This window comes from Mastigoproctus giganteus, chromosome 3 (assembly GCF_048544385.1).
Source record: "Mastigoproctus giganteus isolate SK-2022 chromosome 3, ASM4854438v1, whole genome shotgun sequence".
Taxonomy (NCBI): domain Eukaryota; kingdom Metazoa; phylum Arthropoda; class Arachnida; order Uropygi; family Thelyphonidae; genus Mastigoproctus; species Mastigoproctus giganteus.
Window position 1 is genome coordinate 77,496,511 of NC_143577.1, and position 21,517 is coordinate 77,518,027.

General features: G+C 36.9%; 1 protein-coding gene across 2 annotated transcripts in view; it reads left to right on the forward strand.

The window, feature by feature from the left end:
• Nucleotides 1-21,517, forward strand: part of LOC150088095 (MAP kinase-interacting serine/threonine-protein kinase 1-like) — a 183,230-nt gene that overhangs the window by 66,656 nt on the left and 95,057 nt on the right. For both annotated transcript variants that reach the window (XM_090369338.1, XM_090369337.1), the window contains exon 2: nt 4,825-4,977. In XM_090369338.1, coding sequence (XP_090225464.1) covers nt 4,860-4,977 — 118 coding nt within the window. In that variant the 5' untranslated portion in view covers nt 4,825-4,859. The remainder of the gene's footprint in view (nt 1-4,824; nt 4,978-21,517) is intronic.

Here is a 21,517-nt window from a genome sequence, read left to right on the forward strand (position 1 = left end):
GTGCCTAGTCTCCAGCCACTGCAATTTGCAGAACTTAAGCCTCTCTTGGTAAGAGGATCCCTTCATTCCCCTCACCAATCGTGTTGCTCTTCTCTGTACACGCTCAAGCAAATCTACATCCTTCCTAAAATGAGGCCTCCAGACCTGTACGCAGTACTCAAGGCGTGGCCTGACCATTGCCTTATACAGAGGGACAATCACCTCCTTTTCCCTGCTAGCAAAATTCCTATATATCATTGACAAAACCCCATGACCTGCCCTAGCAGCCTGTCTACATTGCTCAGAAAACTTCATATCTGACTGCACAATTACTCCCAGGTCTTTTTCATTTTCTACCACCTTAAGTGTAGTACCACACAGTTGGTACGTTTCTCTGGGGTTACTTCTACCCATATGCAGTACTTTGCATTTGTCAAGGTTAAACTTCAGTTGCCACTTCTTAGCCCATCTGCCCAAATTATCTAGATCCTGTTGCAGTAGCACACTGCCATTACTGTCATTAACAACCCTGCCAACCTTCGTGTCATCTGCAAACTTCGACATTAAGCTTGATATACCTTCATCAATATCATTGATAAATATACAAAACAACAGTGGCCCCAACACCGAACCCTGTGGGACTCCACTAATAACATTAGTCCACGAAGAGCAGCACCCATTGATTACCACCCTCTGTCTTCTCCCACTTAACCATCCTTTTATCCATTGTAGCAACTTACCCTTAATACCATTCTGCTCCAATTTGTACAGTAGTCTTCCATGCGCAACAGTGTCAAAAGCTTTCCTGAAATCCAAGTATATGATATCAAAATTATTTTTTGCATCCAGTTCCTTTGTGACCACATCATAATAACCAATCAAATTTGTCAGACAAGACTTTCCCTTAACAAACCCATGCTGTGTCTGAATTATTGCTGCAGTCTTGTCTAGATGATCCTGCAATGCATCTTTAACCAGTGACTCCATTATTTTACCCGGAACAGAAGTTAAACTAACTGGTCTGTAATTATTCGTGTCACCCTTCGAACCTCCTTTGTGAATTGGGGATACATTTGCACATCTCCAGTCCGTGGGAACCTCCCCTGAATCCAAGGATGCTCTCATAATTATGGCTAAGGGTTTGCTTAGTTGCTTTGCCGCCTCCTTTAATATAACTGGATAGATCCCATCCGCCCCAGGTGCCTTTCTTATGTTTAACTTCAACAATTTCTCCTCCACTTTGCTCTCAGTTATTACAAAATCATTAAGCACACTGCTACAATTTGATAACCTTCTTCCATTTTCAATCTGTAATGATTCCTCACGTGTGAATGTAGATGCAAAATACTCATTCAGTTTGTTTGCTATCTGAGCAGGATCATCGATGTCAAGTGGACCAATCATATTCAGCCCCTTCCTTTTAGAGTTTATATAAGTAAAGAAATCCTTGCTGTTTTTCTTAGCATCTTTTGCCAAAGATTTCTCGTAATCCGCCTTTGCCTGCCGAACCTCCTTTGTGACCTGATTACAGACTAGCTTATATCTGCTACAGGCTTCTGCGTCGCCTGATAATTTATATGCATCCCATGCATTTTTCTTCTCTGTCACGAGTCTCATTAGTTCATTTGATAACCATTTAGGCCTAAACCTTGAACAATATTTCTTCATCGGTATGAAAAGTCTAGTAGCTTCCACGATTAATTCCTTGAATGCTTCCCACTTAGAATTTACTGTTTGTAACATCGTCAGTCGATCCCACTGTACAGAATTTAAAAACTGTCTGAGACCACTGTACTCCCCTTTACGGAAGCAAAAACCCTTTCCTTTACCCCTGACGGTAGTTACCTCTTTGAGTAAATCCCACTTCAGCACACTGTGATCACTGCCACCTAGTGGTTCCTTTATCTGCAAATTCTTAATACACGAATGATCACTGCTGATAACCAGATCAAGAGTATTACTTTCTCTGGTTGCCTCTCGAACATGCTGCTGCAGAAAACAATCATCCAATAAATCCACAAAAGTCTGACTAGTGTGTGAGTGACCAACCCACAAGTTCCAGTCAATATCTGGGAAGTTAAAATCCCCCATTATAAGACATTCTGATTTACTGGCCCACTCTATTTCTCCGTACAATTGTTCATTGTACTCATTCGAGTCATTAGGCCTATAACACACTCCTACTCTTATTTTTGCTTTTGCAGTGCTTATGTCACACCAAACTGACTCAACAGTGCACTGTCCATCTATATCAACTGGATGCACTTCTTTTGATTTTATGTTTTTCTTAATTAACAGCATAACACCTCCTCCCTTTCTGTCCTGTCTATCCTTTCTGTACACATTGTACTCCCCAAATTCCAGTTCTGCATTCCTTATATCTTTGTGACACCACGTCTCTGCTATCCCAACAATATCCGCCTTTGATGTCTTGACCAACACTTCAAATTCATCAAATTTATTTACTATACTTCTAGCATTGGTATACATGCAAGCATACATGTTCCTATGCCTATTCCTTATTACCCTAACACATCCCATATACCCAACTATTCCAGGATGACTGCCATCCGTCCCTGAAACCCCCAACACCCCTCGCTCCAGGTCGCTTCTTATTCTAATAGAAGTTGTGCAAGAATCACCTTCACCTCTGCCTGCGGTTACTGTTAAACTATTAGTCTTTGTATCCTCCCAAGCTAGCAGTTTTCCGACCCACCTAACACTGCCTCGATAGCATCAGCAAATATTCTTGCACCCTTTCTATTTAAGTGTATCCCATCCCTGTAGAAGCAATCTCTCCTGTTAACAAGTACAGTCCAGGCTGAAAAAAATTCTACCCCTTGAGCCTTGCACAATCTTTCCAGGGCCGAATTGATCGACAAGGCTCTCATCATATACTCCCTCCTATCGTGTCTGGGCAGAATTGCAGACACTTTTAAATTCAACCCTAATTCTCGGCTTTTTTTCAACAGTGACCTGTACTTGTTGAGTAATTCTGCCGGTCTCCTACTCTTAATATCATTAGTGCCAACGTGTACAACTATATCACCTTTTGTGCCCTTGAAAAACTTGGAAAAACCCTCCTTCAGACGTATTTCCTGAAAATTACAGTCTACAGAAGTTCAAGTCTAATGTCAACAAATATCTTCTTTTGTCTTCTCAACCTCCAGCCCAAGCACGGTACTAAGTACCATAGGTTCTAATACCTCTCGTGTTTGGGGTTTTCATAAAAAAAAACAACAAAAAACCATCTTTTTAAAATGTGTTACAAAGATTAGGACCAAATTAGAATGGTGTTTATTTCCAAGAAGACGCACAATCACCTACACTTCTGGTGCCACTATATAAATATCATGCAGCATGTTGCATAAGACTTCAAAATTTGCTGACATTGCACAGCCTCCAAGGTGTAAAAATGCGTTTTTCCTGTGGAGCTATCTGAAGGAAAGAATTTTTGGCACTTTTTCTTAGGAAATCCCAAAATTAAAAGCTGAGTTTCAACACACAGTTTCAAGAAATCAGACTGATTGGTTGAAAACATGTCATATCAAAAATTTTCTGCATAGATTAAAAAACTGTCTACTTGGGGGTTGGGGGAAAACATTTATCGAAGTCAATTTTTAATAACTAGAACTGCATTATTTATCTTGTTAAATATAGTCCCCCCCCCCCCGTATAGTGTCAATTTGTCCAAATATTGTAAAATAAAAACCACTAGTTCCCAGGGCTTCACCCTGTATAAAGCATTAAACCTCATCTTGACTGGTTTGGAAATCTCATTTCAAGAATGATAGATTGTCTACAAAGAAGAGTAACAAGATTAGTTTTACCTTGTGCCCTTAAATACCAATACCAAAAAAAAAAATTTGTTTTACCTATAAAGAACTGTTCTTATACAGAACAGATAGACAAAAAGGTGCAGTTAGGCATCTGTGTAAATAATTTGATTGTGGATTTAAAAGGATTGAGTAAATTGAATGCTGAGGGCATCTTTGCTCTTCAGGTGATGCACAAGAAGTCAGTGATTTAAATTGAGAAAGGATAATTTCTCCACATATATTTCTCCGAATATGTGGAGAAATTTACACTTGGTACTAAAATGTTGCTGTGTAAATAAACATCCATCCTACTCTTGTAGAGTTGAGAAGCTTATTTAAATTTATATGGGATTTAGACAAATGCTTAGGTAACGTGAGTGAAGATAACATGGGTTATACTTAGTTTTTTTGATAGATGCTGCAAAAACTCTTTGTATCATTTACTAATACTGATTTATAATGGTTTAATTTTATTCTATGGTGTGTTAGTCATTTTATTTGTACTCTTCTAAATTTGGGTCCTCTCTCATATGGTTTGTGAATTATAAAGCTGAACTCTGAATATTTACATAATGCAATTTCAATCACAGTGAATGAAACAGTGGCACCTTCTGATGCACTCTTAATTGGTTCCTGAGAGTAGCATTATACAAAAATAGCCCCGAATATCATAAAATGGTGCCTGTGGAAATATGATGCCCAAATTCGTTAATAACAGGTGATAAGCATTCTCGGGCAGCTTCTTTGTGCGTTGCTATTAAGCATTATTGCACCATATACAGATGTTATAATGGTGTCACAGTACAAAAAGGTTATTGTAAAATGAAAGTTAGCAAATAAAACGATAAATTTAAATCAAGTATTATGAATTGAAGAATCACTGAATATTGGCAATCACTGTGCTTTGGGAATGGAAAAGTTTTCTTAGTGGACTGTTTTTATTACCTGAAATTGTTCTTGTTTTTGAACTTGGAATTATTCCTGCTAATTTTAATGCCAATATAATTTCTTTTTATTTTATCAACAGATGATTTATGTGATATCTTGAACAGCACAATTACCATGAGTGCTAATGCCACAACCCAACCCATTGAGACTCCCAAGTCAAACAGTCAGCAGCCTAGGAGAAAAAGAAAGAAAAAGAGAACAGGATCTAGTTTGGCAGCTTCTAACTTTCTAGGTAAGATAATAACTTTGCAATTAATTTGGGAAAATGAAAGGTTTATAGGTGAATTTCCATGTTTATGAACTTTCAAGAGTTATAAAAGATAATGGTAATGAGAAATATAAGAAAAGTTGCAAAAATTGTTGTCAGGATTTTGTTCTTTTATTAATTTAAAACTGCAGTACAGAAGAATTTTTTTTTTTTTCTTTCTGTGATGAAATTGATGGTTCATATGCATCATCACCGTGAGTTGATCTTAATTAGATTGTGGTAGTGGCAGGTCATCTGACCTTCAAACATAATGATCCTGCATTAATTAGTAATAAGCTCAGAAACTTTTGTGCTTTCCTAAATATAGACATGCCATTACTGAATTTCTCTGAAGTGATTTTTTTTTAAAATCATTTTTCAGGTAATTGAGTGCGAGGGATTTGCCATGTGACCCACCACAAAGTTTCAAAGTACATGTTTGTTTACAGTTTCATGTTACTTGTTTTTAATAGTCTTACCCTAGTTGTTTTTGAAAGATTTATTGTTTTCACATAGTAAAAATGGGAACACAAAATCTGATATTCTCTCAAGTGGCCACTACACTGCAGGAAGCAAGATGCATAGATTCAAATTTTGCATGCCAAATTTGAAATAAATTTTGAGAAAATTTAAAAATGGAAATGAATAATAATATGTAATGTATATGCACACACACTCAGTGATTACTGACTACCTACCTAATACAGATGATATACTTTAAAGTTAACATTATTCAAGTACTGAATACCAATAAAAACAAGCTAGTTAATGTGTGCAGTGTGTTGCATTTCATCATATCCAAATTGTGACCACCCCATCATTGATGGAGGGGTGGTCACAATTCAGTGAGCTATGTGTGTGTAAGTTTTAAATTTTTTTTTAAAGTATTTGTTCACAAAATAAGCAGAAATATATACAGTCAAAACTATATAATGATCCCCCCCCCAGAGGAATGAGAAAACAGTCATTATATCAGAAGGGCATTATATCGATTGTTCATAAAATGGCATTAGCTTAATAAGAAATTGGCTGGAACCAACCACATAGGATGTTATAACGTGTCGGAGAATGTTTAAAAAGAGGGTTGCTATAAAGAGCTTTGACTGTATTTGCTTTTGTGCATATTAAAAATTTTGACAGCTTAAGGATCTTTTAAACTGTAAGTTGGGATATGTATATTCATGTTTATGTCTAAAATGTTTATTTATAAATTTATGTCAGAATTATTTTTTTGTTTTGAGAATAAAAGGTGTAAAAATACACCATTTAAAAATTTAATTTTTTATTAAAATAAAAAGTTCTGTACAATAATTATTGCAATACATTAATAAAGGATGAAATATTGGTACTGTCAAACAAGAATAAAAAAATTAAAAAAAAATCTTTTTGTATAAGCTTAAGAAAATTAGCCACCTGTCAAGTGACCCATCACCATGTTTGCTATAATTGAGAATGCTGCAACTGCCTGGTTTAATATTAGCATTAGTTGCAAGAAAGAAAGCCTATGCTTTTGATGCAAGAAAGAAAGCTTATACAGCATCAGCCAAAAGGAAAAAAAACAAAAAACACTTCCCAATTCACTCGCCCAGTCACTCCAAATGTTTGTTTAGTAGAGCCTTAAATTTGTTTAAGCTATCAATTTCCACAATAACAGATGGAAGTCTGTTCCAGCAATCAACAACCCGCTGCCTAAAAGCAAATTTCCACACACCTATATTACAACTGTCTTTCCTCAATTTGAATCTGTGCCCTCTCAGGTTAGTAAGCTAATCAAGCAGAAGAATCCCATCAGCATTGAGCTGCTCAAACCATTCAAGGCCTTATACACCTCAATCAGATCACCTTGTAGTTGTGCTGGACATGGTGGCCTAACTACTTAGGTCACTGAATGTTTTAACCTTTTATAATATGACCGGTATTTGGCGCATTATAGCCTCAGTTGCTGATGTGCCAATAAAACCCAAACCCAACCAAACCTTGTAGTTGCTTAGTCTCCAGATGCTGCAACTTGCAGAATTTAAGCTCTTTCTTGTAAGAGCACCCCTTTGTTCCTCTCACCAATCTTGTTGCCCTTATTTGTACTCATTCTAGCAACTACTCTACATCCTTCCTAAAATGAGGCCTCCAGAACTGTGTGCAGTACTCAAGGTGTGGCCTGAGCATTGCCTTATACAAAGGGATAATCACCTTGTCTCTGCTAGCCAAATTCCTATATATCATTGACAAGACTCCATGACCTGCTCTAGCAGCCCATCTGCACTGCTCAGAGAACTTTATATCTGACTGCAGAATTACCCTCAGGTTTTTTCATTATACACTTCCCTGAGGGTAGTACCACATAGTCTGTGCATTTCTCTTGGTTACTGCTACTGACATGCAGTACTTTGCATTTGTCAATGTTAAACTTCAGTTGTCACTTCTCAGCCCATCTGCCTAACTTTTCTAGATCTTGTTGCAGTAGCATACTGTCTTTGCTGTCATTAACAACTCTGCAAACTTTGACATTAAGCCTGATAAAGGTCATCAATATCATTGATAAATTCACAAAACAACAATGGGCCCAGCACCGAACCCTAGCGTACTCCACTAATAACATTAGTCTGTGAAGAGCAGTGTCATTTGATTACCACTCTGTCGTCTCCCTTTATCAACCATCCCTTTATCCATTGAAGCAACTTGCCCTTAATGCCATACTGCTCTAATTTGTATAGTAGTCTTCCATGTGCAACATATCAAAAGCTTTCCTTTTTTTTTTTTATTTTTTTGGCTGATGCTATATGAGCTTGCTTTCTAGCATCATGTGCCTTTACTTAACAATCCCCCTCCATGCTGTGTCTGAACTATTACTGCAGTCTTTTTCTGGATGATCCTGCAATGCTGCTTTAACCAGTGACTCCATTATTTTCCTCAGAACAGAAGTTAAACTAACAGGTCTTCAATTATTTGTCAATCTTTGAATCCCACTGTATAGAATTTAAAAAATCTCTGAGACCACTGTATGGATTTTACCCTTTGCCTCTGATGGTAGTTACATCTTTAAGTAAATTCCATATCAGCACACTGTGATCACTTCCATCTGATGGTTTCTTTATCTGAAGATTCTTAATGCATGAAGAATCATTTCTGATAATCAGATCAATAGTATTACTCCCTCTGGTTCCCTCTTGAACCTGCTGCCATAGAAAACAGTCATCCAATAAATCCACAAAGGTCTTGATGGTGTGTTAGTGACCTACCCACAAGTTCCAGTCTATATCTGGGAATTTAAATTCCCCCATTATAAGACACTCTGATTTACTGGCTCACTATTTCTCTGTACAGTTGTTCGTTGTACTTTATCAGAGTCATTAGACCTATAACACACTCCTACTCTCAACTTGGTTTTCCCAGTACTTATGTCACACCAAACTGACTCAAGGCTGCACTGTCCACCCATGTCAGTTGGATGCACTTCTTTAGATTTTGTTTCTTAACTAACAGCATCACCCCTTCTATCCTTTCTGTACACAGTATTCTTCCCAAATTCCAGTTCTGCATTCCTTATCTCTGTGTCACACCTCTGATATCCGAACAACATTAGCCTTTGATACCTTCACCAGTATCTCAAATTCATCAAATTTATTTACTATACTCCTAGCATTGGTGTACATTCATGTACAGCAGGCCCCCGTTATAACGCGGTTCGCTTTACGCTGATTCGCTATAACGCTGTTCTTATATTATAACCTGCATCTGACTATAACGCTGTCACAGATCACTATAACACTCTTTTACAGATTACATTTTTGACATATTTAACGAAATCGTTTCATTTGATGGAGTCGATAGCTTGAAAATGAATAGCAAAATAGCGTTAAAACGTTTCCCATGCCGACTTGAGAAATTTTCCCATGCTCAGTGAAATTTTCTCGCACACTAATTTAATTGCAGTACAGTGACTTGTTAGGTAGTTCCGAGATCAACATTTTAAAAAATGATCAAATATATTGCTTGTAATATTTGCGTTATATGCATTTATACGAAGTCTAGTCATCACTCAGTACAGTATTAGACATCGTGCGTAACGGAAAGTTTACTTGAACATTGTATCATAATTAATTCAACCAACGCAGTTATATTTTCGAAGAGCTAATAATGACCGATAGGAATGAAAAAGCAACAACGTCTGGGCGCAGTACAAAGACTATAAATGTAAGAAAAAGACTGAATTTGAAAATTAAATTAGACGTTTTGAAGCGAATCGATTCCAGTCAACGACAAGCGGATGTGTGCCATAATTTAGAACTTGCAATTTTAACTGTAAGAACTGTAACTGTAACTGCAATTTTAACTGTAACTATATATAAAAAAAATAAAGAATTTATTTTAGCAGCGGGAAAGATAGCTGTTCCACTGCAAGCAACTAGGACGGCTATTAGGATTGGAATGGAAAGACTTTAATTTTATTGAAGATAATATTCCAATGCAGAATTCAGTTAAGTTAAATATTTAAAAAAAAAAGAGAGAGAGAGAGAAAAAGAGATTAGCCAATATGATGATCTGATGATCTGAAGAAAACTTGCCTAAAAAAAAAAAAAAAAAATGTGGAACCATTTAAAACTGGTAAGGGCTGGTAGAATAGAGTTAAAATCCAGGGAGAAGCCGCTAGTGCAGATCAAGGAGCCGAAGCGTTCAAAAAAGAACTTGTTAAAATTATTGAAGAGGGGTATTATGTGTTATACTTCTCAACAAGTTTTTAACATAGATGAAGCAGGACTTTTGTGGAAACGAATGCCTAAAAGAAGTTTCATATTGAAAGAAGAAAAAACATGCCAAGTTTCAAAGGGGCGAAGGATCAGTTGACTTTATTGTTGAGTGGTAACGCTGTGGGCCATTTAAAATTAATACCCCTTTTAGTTTATTCGGAAGAGGGTCAAAGTTCAACTCAAAATCCACACATTTTTCATGATTAAATTCATCCATTAAATTAAATCAATTAAATTCTTGATTTTAATTGTAATTTTAAGTTTAATTTTGATATGTAAGTAGTTACCACATAATTATATACGTATGTAATGCAGAATATTTTGTGTGTTTGAATATTAAATATTTTGACTGACATTTGTGCATCTTTTCATTACCGTTTATTATTGATTAGGAAATATCCTATGGCACCGACCGCAGCTCACAAATAGATATGTTACCTTATGGGAAAGCGGTGCTCGCTTAGCGTGGATTCACTTAGCGCTCTGTTTTTCCGGAACGAATGATCAGCGTTAAGCGGGGGTCACCTGTATACATTTACCTGTTCTTAATCTTAGTTACCCCAACACAACCCATGTATTTACTTGTTTCATGACGACTCCCAGCAGTCATTGAAATTCCCAGTACCTCGCTTTCTAGGCTGCTGCTCATTCCAATAGAAGCAGATCATGAATCACTTTCACCTCTACCTATGGCTACTGTTAATTCATTAGTCTGTGAATCCCACCCATGCTAGCAGTTTTTCAACCTACCTAACACTGTCTCGATAGCATCAGCAAATATTCCTGTACCATTATTTAAGTGTATCCCATCCCTGTAGAAACAATCTCTCCTGTTAACAAGCACAGACCACTCTAAGAAAAATTCAATCTCTCCAGGGCCGAATTGATTGACAAGGCTCTCTTGATTAGCCCGGGGTTCGAGCCCGTCACCACCAAATGTGGAGGATGCGGAAAGGTCAGGGAATGACCACCGCATATTCCTGGAGCAATATGGCCTTAATTGCTAATACTCCTAAAAACCAAATAACAAACAAACAAACCTCCTGTTGTGTCTGGGAACAATTGCACACAGTTTCAGATTTAACCCTAACTTGATTTTTTTTCAACATTGACCTGTACTTGTTGAGTAGAAGTATGTAGTTATTATTTGTGATTCTCTGATTAAGTTGGTGAATTTGTTCATTATTTGGGCTTTGTAATTGCTTAATAAACCCCAATCAATCACTTTCTATCTCCATTGTGTTGTGCAAAAAGAGCTATTATGTGGGGTGGAGAAACACATATGACATTAAATGTATATTTAATTTCATTCAATCATTATATAACATTAAATTGTAATTAAAATTCTTTCATCTGATAATTATGATTTTTTTTCATCACTGAATTTCATTAGTCTGATAATGAAATTCAATTATGAAAACAATTATAATAGATTATGATAAAGAAAACATTTTCTACAATTATAAGATGTTAATGAAATTCAACTTTATCAGTTTGATTCAAAATTTGTCTGCACAGTTGGATTTAAAAATAACTAGTTTTGTCCCAATTATGTTAAAAATGGTTACTTATTCTGACATTCAAAGTAAATATCAGCAATGGGTAGGAGTTCTTTAGTGAGCCTCATGACAGTTTTCAATAAATCCAGAAACCTTTAACAGAATATGAAATAATCATTTATCACACTGGTTTGTTCCATTATGGGTTCCAATTTCCCGTATTACAGATGCTTTTGAATATTTGAAAATTGCTCCATATCTGTTAATTATGTATTTTTTTAACATATGAGAAACTGTACTTGTAAAAATAAATCAGGCACATTATAATCCCAGGGGCTCACACCTGGTGAGTATGGGCTTGGCACACACCCAGGGTCCTGAGCTGGATATCATCATCATTCTTCTCTTTCTTGGTGATTTTTCTCTCTCTCTCTCTCACACCAGTCAAAATTAAAAATTAATTAAATAAAATAGTTTAATTAAAATTAAACTAGAATAGGTATAAAAATATTTTGCAAGTTGTTAATAAGCAACAAGAAGCAGCGTTATAAGTCATCATTGGAAGATTAGTTGTACCTATTATCTTGCAGCCCCTGCTTGCTGTCTTCACACCTGCTGCTAAAAAAAAAAAAAAAAAAAGCACCACCAAATGTTTAGTTTGATTTAGTGTGTCGCATTGATTGCTGTGTTCCGTCGCACCACAAAAGGACAAATTTTGCTAATGTCAGGGATGTCGGAATTTTTTTTTTTTTTTTTTTTATAGTAGCTTTTTTTTTTTTTTTTTTTAGAAATCAAGAAAATGATGGACAAAGGACACAACTTTTGAAATTATTCAAAAGTTTGAAAATGGTGCATACGTTAAATCTCTAAAGAGCCATTATAATGCTAGTGACCAAACCATACCTGACTTTGTAAAAAATAAAGGAAAGCATCATATTGGACACACAAGTAGTACATGTTAAGTTTTTTTTTTTCTTTCGGTATCCACTGATTCAGTAACCACAGGTAACTGAATCAGTGGATCATCATCATCAGCCATTTTCAATCCACTGCAGGATGTGAAGGCCTCTCCAGCAACTTTCCAGTTCCTTCTGTTTTGACCACTGGCCATCCATTTACTACCCAAAAACTCATGAATTTCATCTATCCATCTCCGCCTTTGTCTTCCAGGTTTTCTTCTAGCTCCTCTTGGGTACCATTCTGTTATTTTCTTAGTCCATCTGTCATCATGTCTTCGAGCTATGTGTCCTGCCCAAGACCATTTTAGTTCTTTTAGTTTTGATAAGAATGTCCTTTACTTGAGTTTGCTGCCTAATCCATATGTTTCTCTTCTTATCTAACAGTCTGATTCCCAATATAATTCGTTCCATTCTTCGCTGTGTAGTTCTCAGCTTCTCTTCCATTCTTTTGGTGAGCGCCCAAGTTTCACTTCCATAAGTCATGGTGGAGAGTATACATTGGTTCATTATTTTACATTCCAGACAAACTGGGATATTGCTCTTCAGTATGTGACTATATTTCCTGAATGCTATCCATCCAAAATTTATTCTTCTCTCGACTTCCAGCCATTTATCATTATTACAGCTAATAACTTGTCCCAGATAAGTATATGACTCCACCTTTTCAATTACTGCTCCTTCAATCATTATTTCCCTTTCTGTGGCATACTTGTTCATCATTACTTTTGTTTTATCCATATTCATCTTTAGTCCAAAATCCTTACTAACCGTGCATAACTGATTAAGATTTTCCTCTAATTCTTTGGGATCGTGGCTTATGACCACAATGTTATCTGCAAATCGTAAATGGTTTAGGTACTCTCCGTTCACATTGCCTCCTTTCTACGACCAGTCTAATCTTTTGAAAGCTTCCTCAAGGCAGCAGTAAACAGCTTCGGAGATATTGTCTCCTTGTCGAACTCCTTTCTCAATTTTAAATTTCCTTCTGTATTTGTCTAGTCTAATAAAGGAGGTAGCACTCTCATATATTTTCTTCAAAATCATAATATATCAGGTATCTATTTGTCTTTCCAGTGCCCAAAACATTGCCTTATGCTGTATGTAGTCAAATGCCTTTTCATAATCCACAAATGCCAGGCATAATGGTGTTTTATATTCATTTGCTTTCTCCATTAGCTGATATTACGTGAAGGTGATCCCTAGTTGAGAATCCTGTCCTAAAGCCAGCTTGCTCTTTCGGTTGATTCTCATCAAGTATTCCTTCTAATCTGTTAGTAATGACCCTTGTGAATAACTTGTAGATGTGGGATAACCAGCTAATTGGTCTATAATTTCCAATTTCTGATTTATCTCCTTTCTTATGCAGCAAAACTATGATTGCATTATTCCACTGCTTAGGCGTCACACCTTTTCTAATGCACTTTGTGAAGAGCCTTGCCAGTTTTTGTGTTGTGTCTCTTCCTCCCAATTTTAACAACTCGACAGTAACTTCATCTTCCCCCGGGGCTTTCTGATTCTTCATTTTCTTCAATGTATGTTCTACCTCATCAGGAAGAATATTGGGTATGTCGTATGTGTTGCTACTTTGCAATCCATCTTCCCCACTTCTGGCATCATTCCCCTGCTCCTTGTATAATTCTCTATAGTAGTCTTTTGCTATTTGAATTATGCCTTCTCTGCTGTTTATAAGTACACCATTGCTATTCTTCAGTTTCAGTATCATTTGTCTTTCTGTATTACTGCTCATGGCTGCTGATTTAAATCCTTTGTTTTCCCTTGATGCTTGTTCTACTTTTCTTGTGTTAAATCTTATGTCCTCTCTGAGTCTCTTTCTAATGGCTTTGCATAACTCAATATACTCAATTTTCTCCGTCAGTGTTTTTTTTGCTTTTCATTTGTCGACTTCGGTTCATCATGACAAGTGTTTCTCGACTAATTTTTTCTTCTTTGGATTTCTTTTTCCCTATAGGTTTCTTGGGCTTTATCACTTTCAGAAAGTTGTAATATTCCTTGTCGATATTTTGGTCCTGAGCAGTCTGCAGAAGCTCAGACTTGTTCTTAAGTTCCAGTACATACTGCTTTTTCTCCTCTTCTGTTATCTCAAAGACCTTTGTATTATTTACTCGAGTCAGTTTTTTCCTTTCCTACATCTATATCGTGTATATCTTACCATTCTGTGATCACTTCCAACATTTACCTTATTCAGGATGGTAACATCATTTACAATATATCTTCTGTTAGTGAGGATGAAGTTGATTTCATTAGTAGTTAATCCATTTGGACTCTTCCATGTCCACTTTCTGTTCACCCTTTTCTTGAAAAAAGTGTTCATTACTGACAGTCCTTGAGATTCTGCAAATTCCACAAGTCTTTCACCTCTTTCATTTCTTTCACCAATTCCAAAATTTCCTATAGTTCCCCTTTCTGCACTGTTTTGTCTTTTTCCCACCTTAGCATTGAAGTCCCCCATAATAATAGTGTAGTGGGTTTTCTGCTCATCTAGAAGACTCAATTTCGGTGTACATTTCTTCAACCTCTTCATCATCGTGGCTCGATGTTGGTGCATAAATCATTATAATCTTTAGCTTGTACCTCTTAGAAATCTTGAGTATTAGTCTTGACACCCTTGGTGATATAATTTTGAATTCCAAAATGTTGTTTTTAAAATCTTTATGGACCAGAAACCCAACTCCACTTTCACTCCTTTCACTGTTTCCATTGGTGTACAGCAGATTTCCACTTGATAAACTTATAAGTGATTTATTTCTTCTTCTTGTTTCAGCCAAACCGATGATATTCCAATTCACATTTTCTAATTCCTTTTCCAGCTCTAATATCATGTCTTCACCGATGAGTGATCTTATGTTATAACAGGCCAAGTTCAGTTTCCGTGCATGGCAGCCTGATCGTACCCAGAGATTCTTAGCACCCTCTGCTTCCACTCTGATCCTCTCGCTGCCGTAAGAGGGAGAGTGAAAGCTGCTGGGGACTGAGGGTCATTTGTTTTGTCATGCTGTGATATGCTGGAGGGTTTGGTCTTTTCCTCTTCACGCTGACCAGGCGTCTTGAAGAGAACCACTCTACACGTTCGTTGCCACCTAAGTGATGTAACAGGGCTTACCATTGAGAAGGTGTGCATGAGTGGATTTTAGGGAGGTAGGCCAACCGGACTTCTCCTAAATCTTCTGTAATAGAGAGATATTGGATCCATCAGTGTTTTAGGCTGAGTGTCTGGTAACACACAGGATACCTGTTCCCCTAGTGGATACGGTGGCACAACTGTATACATAAAAGTATATTACCATAAGAAAATTTTTCTCCTTGACTAGGAAATAAACTGAAGTTTAAAAATTAATTTGCACAGTTTAAACAAATGGTTTTTCAACAGTTCTGTGCACTTTCCACATATGTACTTTTTACACACAGTTTACATTTCTGTAGTTTTGTTTGCCTTGCATTGCCTAATTTGGCATTGATACCTTTTGGGAGATTTGACATGGCTGCTATTGTTACTGGTTTCAGCTGCTGCTTTCTGTGAATATATATATTCTCTTCTGAGTTCTTCAGCTAGATTCAGTATAAAATCTCTTCTCTTCCTAACTTTTCCCGTCACTTCTTTATATATAGTCCAAACATTGATTACCGCAAGATTTAATATATTGTAAAAGATGTGAACTGGCCATCTTGTGTGAACCTGCTTTTGTTGAATATTTTTCAGCCATTTGGTCTAAAACATCAACTCTGTACTTTTTCGTTGTAATATAAGATTCTGCTAGGCATCTTCTTTGTACCATTATTTATTGCAGCACTTGTATGAAGTGTACTCAAGATTATGACATTATTTGCTTTAGCTTGATAATTCATCAGAGTTCAGTCATCAGGTTTGAAAACTGAAGTTCAATATAATTCTTCCTTCTTTTTTTAGACACTGGCATTTATTTATGAGCATGATTCCCACTATAATAGAACAGGAACTCCCCGACTTACTTAAGGTTGCGTTCAGTGGAACGCTAAGTAAGTCGGAATTTCCCACATGCTTGTGTAGCACTCACAACTGCGCTGAATTGATTGAATCAAAAAAGAAATGTTTGACGAACATGTAGGCTGTATTTATTGTATTTATTCAATTTTTTATCTCGTGCAGGAAAAATTACTGTATTTTTCCTGTGTATAAGACGCACCTTCTTTTGAAAAATTTGGGGTCTAAAAACTGGGTGCGTCTTATACAGTGGTTGTAGATTTTTTTACTTGCATTTCCTGCTTTTTCGCGCTTGTCTTTGCGCTCATTGTTTCACACTTGTTACCGGCATATTAGGTTACGTTTTGCCACATTCTGCTCAGAAATGGCTCAGAAAAGATTTTCGTACTGAATTTGTGCTGAATTCAAGTTAAAGTGATCCAGTTTGCAAAAGTGAATGGAAATCGTGCTGCTGAACGTAAGTTTGGTCTTCCTCCAACTGAGAAAACAATCAGACTGGCTACGGGAAGAAGAAACCCTACTGAAAACGCCATGGCAGAAGAAGGCCATGAGAGGCAAGTCAGCAAAATGGCCCGATTTAGAGAGGGACTGGAAGATATGGATTGAAGAGCAAAGGGCAATTGGAATTCCTGTGTCCACAAAGATGGTTCAGCATGGAGCAAGAAGAATTGCTGATGAAAAAGAAGTTACTGATTTCAAAGGAGGACACAATTGGTGCTTTAGGTTCATGAAACGGAATGGACTAAGCATGCGTACATGCACCAGACTTGCCCAAAAGATGCCTGAAAGCTATGAGCAGAAGGTCCTTGAATTTCATCTTTTTGTCATTCAATGTCGGAAGACACATCAGTTTCAGTTGGGACAGATTGCAAATATGGATGAAGTCCCCCCTTCAATTTGATGTCCCAAGTAACAGGAACTGCTGATAAGAAGGGGGTGAAAACTGTAACTGTGAAGACAAGTGGACATCAAAAGAGCCATTATACAGTTGTTCTAGCTTGTTGTGCTGACGGAACCAAGCTGCCTCCTATAATGATTTTCAAACGCAAAACAATGCCAAAAGAAGACATTCCTCGAGGAGTGATTGTCCACGTTCATGACAAGGGTTTGATGGATCAGGATGGGATGAAGATCTGGTTTGAGAAAGTTTGGAGCAGGAGACCAGGTGGGCTCTTACACAAACCTGCCCTATTGGTGCTTGATCAGTTCAGGGCACACATAACAAAAAACACAAAGAAGACTGTTGCAGAGCAAAAAACAAAACTTGCCATCATAACTGGAGGCTTGACATCCCAGCTCCAACCACTTGATGTTAGCATTAACAAACCCTTGAAAGCTGCCATGAGAGGTGCCTCCGTAGCCAGGTGGGAAGGAACAGCAGTGTGCAGCACACGCTTCTTGATTAGACCGGGGTTCGAGCCCATCACCACCAAATACGGAGGATGCGGAAAGGTCAGGGAATGACCACCGCATATCCCGCAGCAGTATGGCCTTAGTTGCTAATGCTCCTAAAAACCAAAAACAACAAACAACAACAGCTGCCATGAGAGACGAATGGAACCAATGGATGAAGTCTTCTGGGGACAATTTGACACCAGCAGGAAGAGTGAAGAAACCAACTATAGGAGAAGTTTGTACCTGGGTGAAAAGATCCTGGGATAACATCAAGATTGAGATTGTTGTCAAGTCATTTAAGAAGTGTGGCATTTCAAATGCCATAGATGGAACTGAGGACGAGGCAATATATGAAGACTGATTCGTCATCAGACACAGATGAGGACATGCTAATGGATGGGAGTTTTGACAGTGATGAGGAGTTGTATGAATTTTATGATGAATTTTATGATGAATTTCTTTGTAGCAAGCAAGCATATCACTCACCCCTCTGTTAACTTTTAAGAATCGTTCACTGTCAAGATCCATCTTCTTAAACCTCGCCATTGCCATCTCTCTCTCTTTCTGGTGATGGAAGCATCTCGGCTACTCATTTGGTTCATCTTGAGCTTTGTCAGCATTTTCTTCTTTCACTATTGCTGCCTGCAAGTCAATTAGGTCTTCGTTAGGTAATTTCTTCTCTTCTTTCCTCTATTAACTCCTCCACGTCTTTGGCATTAACCTCCAACTGAAGTAGCTCTGCAACCTTTACAGTCTTACAATCTTATCTGTAACCTCTTCATATGATTCATCTTTTTCAAATCCTTCGAAACCTTTTATGTGCCATGGGTATATTTTCTTTCATGTGCCATTTAAACAACTTTTAGTAATTTCAGGCCTTATTAATGTTTAAGACGGCGTGGTAAATATTGTAAGATTTCCAAAAGTCTCTTACTGTAAATTTTTTCTCATTGTCTACTGCAGACAATGCCTGAGCAAATGTTGTGTGTAAATAGTATGCTTTTAAATTCAAAATAATGCCCTGATCCATAGATTAGATGAGTGAAGTCGTGTGTTTGGCTGGAGAAATATGCCTCTCACATTCGAATTGAAATCATCTAGATGCGTTGGATGTCCAGGAGCATCATCTAATAGAAGCAAAATCTTGAAAGGAACGCCATTGCCTTTACAATATTTTTGAACCACGGGAATGAAGCAGCATTTAAACCAATCCACAAAGAGAGATATTGTTATCCATGCTCTCTGGTTCAATCGGAAATGCACGGGTAGGGTGGCTTTATTTGAGGCCCTTAAATGCACAAGGATTTCCAGAATGGTACACAAGCAGTGATATTAATCTGTAATCTCCCGCTGCATTAGCCCCATGCAAGAGTGTGGCCCTATATTTTGAAGTCTTGAAACTTGGCATTGTGTTTTATTCTTTGGCATTGTATGTTTGATCCGCCATTTTTTTTCCTATACAGAACAGTCTCGTCAACGTTAAAAATTTGCTGTGTTGAATAGCAATCTTCATCAATTTTTTCCAACACATCACAAAATTTCTCAGCAACTGCAGAATCAACACTGGTGACTTAACCGCATACTTTAATGTTGTGGAAACCAGCACTATGCTTGAATGTATTAAACCACCCGTTGCTTGCCACGAACTTGTTGCTTGAGTCTAATGATCATTCAAGCAAAAGCAATACTTGTTGCTTTTGCTTGAATGATCATTAGATTCAGGGGCACTCACTTCTGAATCTGATTTTCCATCCATATTATTAATAGCTGTTCCATCTTCGATATAGCACCTGAATGCTGTTTTGTGATCACTGTTGATCTTAAGTGCATTGATCCCTTGACATGTTCTTTTATACGTGTACTGTCCTTTAAAATGGTATTCATTGTTTTTCCATGCAATAGATGACAACCTTTGTCCTGCTTTGTACTTAATCATCTTCATTTCTAAATCAATTTTGTTTCGTTTCCTGCCACTACCACCACTTGCACTTTTCGTTGATCACTTTCCCTTCATCATTGTAATATGTAAATAGGAATGAAGAGAAGTTTCTGAAAATTTGTTTTTTTATATGATTGAAGATTTCAGTGAAGGGGAACATATTTCACTATAATAGCGTAAAAACCCATGCAATTGCAGTTATCGGTATTATCGCAAATGCAGTAAGATCGAGTTTACTACCATTATATAATTAGATGCACTAACAGAAAAAAAGCCCAATAAACCGGAAAGCACAAATTGTTTTTATTGTTTTATGGTTGTCACCTCCAGAAACGTGCTTTAGAAAAATATCACAAAGGCATTCAGAATTGATTCTTATACGGGAACATATGATAACGATGAAAGGGTGGTGCAATTTCCATTATAAATATCTTTTAGAGAGATAAATACCTTAGTAATAAGCGAAATTTTCAACTTCCAAGGACTTGGAACAAATTACAAAAAAAAAAAAAAAAAAAAAGTGTTATTGGGTTTGCATTACGATATTTTCACGATACCTCAATTTATTCCCACAGGATGCAAAATACATTACCACGATTTTTTAAAGTTTGCACAGGCCGGCAAAAACTTGTGCAAAGTCGGGGAGTTCCTGTAGTATTTCTTTTGTTTGGACTAATTTCTTTGCCAATTCAAAACTGTTAAAGAAGTGATCAGTGGTTCCACCTTGATTCAAAAATGGTTCCATTAATTTTAGGACGATATATTTAGAAAGCATTTGGCTAGTTGGGTGCATGTCATCTTTCCCCAAATAAGGCTAAAAAATAAGGAAAGCTATTCAGTAGATATTTTGAAATCTTGTCAGCTGCCAACCAAAACTTCATACCAGATTTGCCTGATTTTTTTTTTTTTTTTTTAGCTGAATACTGGGTGAATCAGAATCTAGCTTCAAAAACATATATTGCTATGTTTGCTCTAGGTATATGGCAAACTTTACAGTTGGAAATAAATTTGTGCCATATTTCTTGAAGTAAAGCAAATTTTTCATTTTCTAGATGCTCCTTTCTTGAAGAACTCATGTCAAATCTTATGAACTGCTTAATTTCATGAAAGTTGTTACATGAAATTGTATCATTAAAAAAATTGAGGCCCCCATACAGATGACACAAAATATCCAGTTCTAAATATCTAGCACCACATACTCTGTGAGCTAAAAGTACAGTGATATAAGCATCAAGTTCTTGAATGGATGAAGACCAATGATTATCATCATTCAGTTGTTTTTGCACTTTGACTACGATTCAGTTCCATAGGTGTTCATTGAAGAGTCTACATAGAAAAAAAAATAAATGAAAAAAAAAAAAAGCACCTTCCACAGAATCTACATGCACACATTTCTTCTTGCATAAGGAATTGGCCCAGGGTTGTTGTGAATTATGTTCCTTTGCATTGCACGTCCAACTGAAGGACCGTCTAGATTTTATAACTTCCCACTGCCCAAATTTTGAAGTATGTTTGTTGCCCCCCCCACACTTTTTATGATTATGGTGCTCTGTATTATCATCTACAGTATCACTTGACATATAAGGACCAGAAGTATTATTTTAACTACTGGATTTCTTGCCTCTTTTTAGGAATCTATTTGTCACTTTTCTTCTCTGAATTCATTTCCAGATTCATTTTCAGAGAGCTTTTTCCTAGACTTTTTTGAATCTGCTCTTGGGTAAGGCTGCAAGATTGCCACATACTAGCAACATAATTGAACTAGCACTGTAAAAATTGTTGAAATATCTTTTCTCCTATAAAGTTTCACCCAGACTAAACTAAAATGGCACAGCACAGTAATATATAGTTGTGATTCCAACACTTGCTCAGACCTGAACTGACATGCACAGATGTGTGGACATATACCCACTTGGGCTTGTACTTGCATAAACCATAGTTTGATTCAAATCAGAAATGTTTGTCACAAGGTAAATAAATACAAAGACTTGATTAATTGTATAAAAATT